Raw genomic sequence first — 7,991 nt, forward strand, 5'->3', positions numbered from 1 at the left:
CAAGGCTAGGAGCAATGTGGAGGGGTTGAGGGAAATAAATCTTCTCTACCTCCCTCAGCTCAGAGTCCGCATTCACCCCCACAACATCGAGAGCTTCACCCCAAACTTTGGCATAGAAGGCCCAAGCAACATCCTGAAGTTGCACAGTCAGGCTTTGAGCAGTCTTTGTCATGCCAGCGTCTAACGTGGCCTACTCAGTCATTGCTTTCTTGGCATCTTTCTCTTCAAGTTGTCTCTGTTGTTGCTTGTTCTTTTCTATTACCAAGGCCAATTGCATTTCAGCCTTCTTTAGAGAAACCCAAGCCTCTGTGGCCTATTTCTCGAACCCTGCCAAGACTGACTCAGCATTCTTGCGCGCCTTTTCTACCTCAGTTAAATGGAATAAGGTGTCTTTGAGTCTTTTCTCTAAGTCAACGTGGGCCTTCTCAGATAGCTCCAAATTATTTTCTACCTCACAGGTCTTGGACAGAGCATGATCCACCCATTCTTCAGCAACGAAGGATGCCTACACAGTCAACAAAGACATGTATATAAGGACATGGATAAAATTTGTGAATATATAAAGATAAGGAATTAAGGCTGCATTTGGTTCGACGGTAAACCAATTCCGGACGGAAAATCATTTCCGGAAAAAATATTTTCCCGTAAAGAAAATGTACTCATGCTGTTTGGTTGCACCATGGAAAATAAGGGCAGCAAACAAATTCCACTGTTTGGCATTTTCTGAAATTCGTTTTACTGTATTCATTTTCCCATGTTTGGTTTGTTCACACATTTTACGAAAAATATGAAATGCATTTACAAATAAAAACCTGCATTGCCTAGATGAACCTGTAATAGCACAAAAATAATCATTCACTTCAACAGTTACAAAAAGCATCACAAAAATAATCATCGACTTCAACATCAACAAAGAGCATTCGAATATCACCTGGTAATATTTATATCAAAACGCACATAATGTACTTTCACCATTACAAGTCCATGGTATGCAAAATTGATACCTACACGTGGTATCTGAACAGTGCACATGTGCCCTACATGCCTAAAGTCACCACACATAACTTGGGCAATTGTATCGTCCCAATAATACAAAAGAGTTCACATCCTACAAGTTACAAATACATACATAGGCTACTTACCGATAATACAATTGTCACATATATCATACAATGTTAGGATCATACTAGTACTACATCACACACAATCCCTACCATCACAATCAGCACTAAACAGACAAGTCAGAGTCGAGTGAACAAATAACTATCCATCCAAAGCTTCCTCAGCTTAGCAGTCTTGGCCAGAAATCCCCTAGCTACCTTCTTATTTTCACACAGATGGTCAAAGGCGGTTGCGAGCATATCTTCACTATACCCATCCGCCGCCATAGCCATCACCTTAGAGTAAAGACTATTAAAATCAACAGGCCCCCGACTGATTTCTTTCAAGGCCACAGCAATTTCCTTAAGCTGATCAGACAAATCAGTCAGAGCGCTATCATCAGAGGGAGGTGCATGGCCTCTTTTGCGGGACTTTGAAAGTGTGGACCCAGTGGTGGACGATTCTACCACATTCTTCCCCTTATCCACCACACCCTCCTCCCCATTATCAGCCACCATCTCAGTGCTCTCTACATTGTCATGCTCTGTGTCAATATCAACATATGACTTAGCAAAGCTTCTTGTGGCCAAATCCTTACCCACTACAATGGCCAACTCATCATACAACTCTATCTTCTTGTTCAAAAAATCAGCATGCTTCCGATGCGCCTGTAAGGGAGACAGGAACATACAATAACAATGCAATGATCACTTCACTCATAAATTCAATATTCAATTCAATATTGATGTCATTAGATGATTTATGTGAATGATAAACAAGTATAAGCTATTATTACCACAAGAGACATAATCCATGATTTATGGGATAAGAACAATAGAAAATATAATGCATAAATATAGTTGAAAGCCATACCATAACTTCCTCTTGGTACGTCTTCGCATCGCACGTGATCATTTTTAAGCTATCATCCCAACCGAACCCACTCTTTTTTTGAAGAGTTTGAATGGTAGTCCACATTGTCCTCAAAGTACGCATTCGATTCTCAACATACGAGGGGTGGCACTCGACCCCAAACTGTTCAGTTATCGCCTTAGCGACAGTAGCGAAGGAACCGAGCTTAAAAGTGTTCGAGGGCTTGTTGCCCTTCGTGGCCTCTTCGACAAGTACAGTTAGCATCGTCGTGTGCATTGGTGGCAACCATCGAAATTGCTTACTACCCACCTTTTCTTTCCCTTTCGACATTACTACATATGATAATTGCATAATGAGACTAGCATTTAAACAATCCAAGTAGCATTCACAAATTACTGTGCATATGAACAACAAATCAAACACACATACAACCACGATTATAGATGTGCACAACAGAACGAAACAACTACTGGAAATAACAATGTATTGTTGAAAATAATGATCCTTACACCACCAGAAGTCTACAGTAAATAGATTAAATATATATAAAACAAGAATACAGTACATATGACAATCACATAAATCTAAATAAAGTTCTACTCTCCACTCCTGGTATAATCAGACCACATAGCTTTGCATATCTCATCTCTCTTAGCATTCCACACTCCACTGTCTTCAAGGGACTCCCGACGTGACTGTGTTTCTTGTTGGGAGCCACTACCCTCTACTTGGTTCATTGCAGCTTCCATAATATAGTCAGCAGGATCAACCCCCATAATGTGATTATGAATCACACAACATGCTAACACTACTTTCACTTGTGTTTCAAAAGACCAAAATGGTTCTGCATCCAACACTAGAAAACGTTTCTTCAACACTCCAAATCCTCGCTCAATGGTAGTTCTCAAGGAAGAGTGTCGGAGGTTGAACAATTCTTGTTCATTCTCAGGAGGACGATCACTAAACTCTTTCAAGTGCTATCGCACACTCCGATAGGGTGACAGAATTCCATTTTTATTACCATACCCAGCATCACCAAGATAATACTTACCTACATATGTTCAAAAATAAAACCAAATCACAACTATGCTTCGAAAAATGCACAAAATTTATTAAACTAATAAACTCAAAAGGTGAAGTCATCCTATAATACCTGAGGGAATTGAAAATCCCCGTGGCCTAGCAAATGCATCATTTAACACACGTGAATCATGTGCACTGCCTTCTCATCCAGCCAATACATAAGTGAACTTCAAGTCAAAACTAATGGCAGCTAACACATTTTGTGTGGTTCCACCTTTGCGACCACGAAACCTTCCTTGTATCTCAGGTGGCACAGATGCACGAACATGTGTACCATCTATCGCTCCAACACAATCCTAATTTTTGAAAAACATAATGATTTAGAATTACACAAACTTTCATAATTTACACATATACACAAGTCTTAATATTTACCTTGAAATAGGGGTAGAACCTTCTGCTATCCGTTATCTCTGGGGGTGTATCTTCGCTAGGCAGTCTTATTAGAGCTCTATATAATTTCAGGACCCCCCTAAGGACGACGTTGAAGTATCTATGGACAGTTTCAGTTGATCTATGGAACCAACTACCAATTACACGAAACCTCACATTATGACCAATAATGTGTAAAAAAATTAGCACTTGCTCCGTAACGGACATGTGCGTAGTAGGGCGTATGTGCTCCCCCTCAGTGAGGATGTGACATAAGTGGTGGAAAGATATAGGTTTCATCCTAATTTGACTAACACAAAGTCTCTCACTTCCATGCAGAATACTATTTATGTAATGCTCTCTTTCGGCTGCATGATTAACATAAGGCGCCCTAGGCAGTCGTCTATGTCGCAATTTCCTTACCAACGCAACCCCCACAAGGAGGACAGATGCAACTGAGGCAAGAACTGCTGCTTTGGTTTTTTTCTTCATCTAAAACATCACAAACATTGTGGTCTAAGAGGTATGCAAACAAGCATGATATTGAGTACACAGTATATAAAAACAACCACAACAGTAAAACAATCCAAATTCAAGCAATCTATAGTATTTTTTTTTTTTTGAACAAGTGAGATCAAAACCATTATGAGCAGCCATAAAATGTTTAATTCCCCTTTAAATAATAATCTAAACATTTTCTACCTAAACAGTAGAGTACCCATCAACAAAAACACCAAGAGCAGAAAATCCCCAACAAATCACGTTGCATTTATATTTCTGTATAATTGTAAGAGCAGCAAAATTGAATTTCTGATATCAATAATTAAATAAATAACTAGATAATTAAAAAAAAAGTAAATCAATAATTAAATAGGTATTTAATTAAATAATTATATATATATATATATATATATATATATAAGCCATATCGGTTCAACCCAGAGTACCATTTGTAGAGGGTGGATCGGAGGTTTGGTCGGGTTTTGTAGAGGGGTGGGTCGGAGGTGGGTGGATTGGGTTTTGTAGAATGGGTTGGAGGTGTGTGGGTGAGGTGGGTGGATCGGGCTTTGTGGAGTGGGTCGGAGGTGGAATGGATCGGAGGTGGGTGGTTCGGGCTGTGTAGAATGTGTCGGAGGTGGGTGGTTCGGGCTGTGTACAGTGGGTCGGAGGTTGTAGAGTGGGTCGGAGGTTGTGGGTGAGGTTTTGTAGAGTGGGTCGGAGGTTGTGGGTCGGAGGTGGGTGGATCGGGCTGTGTAAAATGGGTCGGAGGTGTGTGGGTGTGGGTTTGTCCAGTGGGCCGGAGCTGTGTGGGGATCGGAGGTGTGTGGGTGAGGTTTCGTCGAGTGGGCCGGAGGTGTGGGTCGTTTGGTGTGTGAAGGAGACTGCGAGAAACGGTGGAGGAAACTCACCGTGGGAGAGTGGCGGCGCTCGTCGGACGGTGGGTGAAGCTCGGATGGCTTGAGGCAGGGAGTGGAGCTTGACTGGAGCTTGACTTGAGGCAACGAGAAGGCGAGAGGGAAAATGGGGACTGAAACCAATTGAAGGTAAAATACAAATGGAAAAGAATTTTCGGGTCAGAGGCCGTATTTTACAGTCAACTGTTTGCAATTTCCGTTTGACCAAAATTTCAGCACCTGCCAAACACCCGAAAACGGGTAAAACAATTTCTTGAAAGCATTTACCGTCGAAACAAACGCAGCCTAAGTGAATACCTTGGTAAGGTCCCTTTTAAGTGATAGAAACACCTCACACTTCCGCAAGGATTGGAGTTCATGCATGTCCTTGGGAAGAAGGAAGGTCTTCTCTAAACACTCGGAAAGGATGCCAAACCTGCCTTTTTGGGGGTCTCGAAGGGTGGCATCATCCATAACCGGATCCCCCAAACTCAGTATGAAAGTTAGGTTCCACACTGTGGCCTTAAAGCGCTGCTCTCCCTCAGAACCTTTGAAAGACCCAGTAAGCATGCCCTTTTTCTGTTTAGCCCTAGTGACTCTAGACTCCTTGGCAGGTGGCTGTTGGGTGGAGCGAGTTATTTCCCCCTCTTCAGGTGCTTCGGATCCTTTACCCCTCTTTCTTTTCTTCTAGGGGGCATCACATGAGGGAGCACACGTAGGGGTAGGGGTTGGTGGTTGAGGCACCACAGGAACAATGGGAGCATTAGCCCTAATGTGGGCGGTAAGTAAGGCCAACAAATTCGAGGTCTTCTCTTCTAGAACCATTGCTTTGGGAATGTTGGATGCTTCTTGACTAGTGCTCACAGAAGCAACAGGAAGACGACAATGAGTTGGAGCTGAGAGCTCCTCGATATCTTCTTGAAAAAGACTTCGAAGTCTTTATCTAAGTCCTCTTTGGTTGGTTTGGGTGCACGTTCCTCCTAATCATCGTCAGAGGGGATAGGTTGCTCTTGGGAATAGAGTAGCTTCGCTGTAAGGGGGCTGATAATTGTGTGTCTTGAGTGCCGGACAGAGGAGGTTGCGCCAAAAATCTAGGAACAGCTACGTCAATCAACGCTAGCCTAGGATCCTTTGCCCTGATCACATGCTTGGGATTTTGAAAGCGATTATAGATGGGCTTGAATCCAAGGATCAAGTGTACTGCCCGAAGTTGTTCGTCTCGGTGGAGGAAGATCTCCGATTTAAGGATTCGGTTAAGATCTGCGAAGTTTACCAAGCTCTTGGTCGGGGCTGTATGAAATTCTTCTGCAAGTGGACGAAAAATATGAGTCACAAGCTAGTTTAGTCTTTTGTAAAAAAAAAAAAAAAATTAAAAAAAAAAAAAGGAAGGAGAAAGGTTAGAAGAAAATGGATGCCTTAGGTTAATCTATAATCTGTGGGAACCCTACCTGGTTCCCCATCTTGGGTAGGACAATGTAACCCATCATGCTAGTCTCTCGAGAGAATGAGAAAGTCTTCGTCCACACCCTTATTTTACTCAGGTATACAAGAAATTAACCTAATAGAGGGACCCTACACTTGAAGTAGTAACTAGTATCTTTTTCTTTTTGGCAATTGTATACCCAGTTTACATCATTCCACTTGAGGTTAGTCCCCATCTTTCTGTTTATCATATCTACACTACCAAGGACCCTAAAAACTTTGAGAGAGCATTGGGTTGGGGATAACCTATAATTGATAAGAAAGTCCCTAGTGACCCTACCCATTGGAATCTCCATCCCACCTTCTATGAAAGCGATCATCAGCATAACTATTGAACCAGGTGGTTTGTTTATGACTAAACCATTTGCCTAGTTCGCAATGTTGGATTTCAACATTGTTAAGAATCCTATTGTTTTGGATCAATCCTACAATGATATATAGGATCAATCAAAATTTATCAAATTTGAAAAAGACTCAAAAAGAAATAGTTTGATATGCGTAGATGAATATGCATATTATAATACTATATTATAAAATTGATAAAACTTTTATTTTCCTTTAAACATATTTTTCATGCCTACAACTTGGTTCAAGTTCAATTTATTTTGTATCCCCATATTTAAAAAGTTACATTTCATCCCAGAAAAATTAAAAGTTCGTCCTTTCATTTATCTACAGTTAAAAGAATTGTATACATGCTAGATAAAACACTGGTGTAGTATGTTAGAAAATTGAATTGGCCTAAAATAGAGTTAATGACAGATGGACGGAATGACGAAATTGATACCTTTTAAATATATGTAAGTACTAAAATTATTGATCCATTCATAATAAAGTGATCAAATTTTAACCTGCTATCAACCTACTATAACCCTCTTCCTTTATCTACGCTTGGTACTGAGTCTACCGACTATGAACAAAAGAAAAGTAAAAAGTTGATATTTAAACATTGTAAAGATGTGCAATAATTATTAATATCTAATCATTTTGAAATTTTGTAAGCATGGAGAATATAACAAGACAATATAATTTAACAATGGATTTGTCAAAAATTTTATCCAATAAAAGATATTAAGTGGTGTAATATAGATAAAAATTATATCAAGTGTAACGTAAACCTAACATATATTAAAACTCATGTCGTAGCCCATAGGTAGCTTATGCTTCTGCCATATAATTTTTTCTTTTGAGGGATTCTGGAATACAGAGCCTCAATACCTTTTGTCACTCAACTTATTTTGAGACTTCAACCCAAAAAAAAAAAAAATCCACAAGATGGGTGAGAGGATTCAAAACACAAATTCTTCTCATTAAAAGAATCCAACAATGACACACTAAACTACAAGACTTTTGACATAAAACATCATTTTAGACTGATTCATAATGTGCATATTCATTATTCCACGCTCTATCTTTCAACTCCCAAAATTTTCCTGCTAACTTGTCTCACCTCTTTCTCATACTATCTTCTCCTCTTTATATTCAAGTTTTGAAACGTTTTATTGGATCATTATGTTTCCTTCAACAATAAAAATTTCTCTCAATCCTTGCTTTTTCTTTGATGCGATTTTCAGGATGTGATCACAGTAGTGATACTGTAATAGAGGAGAAATCATGGGACTACATAAAAAACTTCCAGTAAATAATTTGAAGCAAAAGTGCATTGGTAATCACCTAGTAAAAATA

At 39.8% G+C, this 7,991-nt stretch overlaps 1 protein-coding gene across 1 annotated transcript; it reads right to left on the bottom strand.

The window, feature by feature from the left end:
• Positions 1 to 313: 313 nt before the first annotated feature.
• LOC142620774 (uncharacterized) lies at positions 314 to 2,304 on the bottom strand. The gene is made up of 3 exons (XM_075794084.1): positions 1,975 to 2,304; positions 1,320 to 1,769; positions 314 to 505 (listed from the first exon to the last, which is right to left on the bottom strand). Exons 1-3 carry the CDS (start codon positions 2,302 to 2,304, stop codon positions 314 to 316), a joined length of 972 nt encoding a protein of 323 aa, XP_075650199.1.
• Positions 2,305 to 7,991: the final 5,687 nt, after the last annotated feature.

This window comes from Castanea sativa, chromosome 12 (assembly GCF_040712315.1).
Source record: "Castanea sativa cultivar Marrone di Chiusa Pesio chromosome 12, ASM4071231v1".
Classification (NCBI taxonomy): Eukaryota; Viridiplantae; Streptophyta; class Magnoliopsida; order Fagales; family Fagaceae; genus Castanea; species Castanea sativa.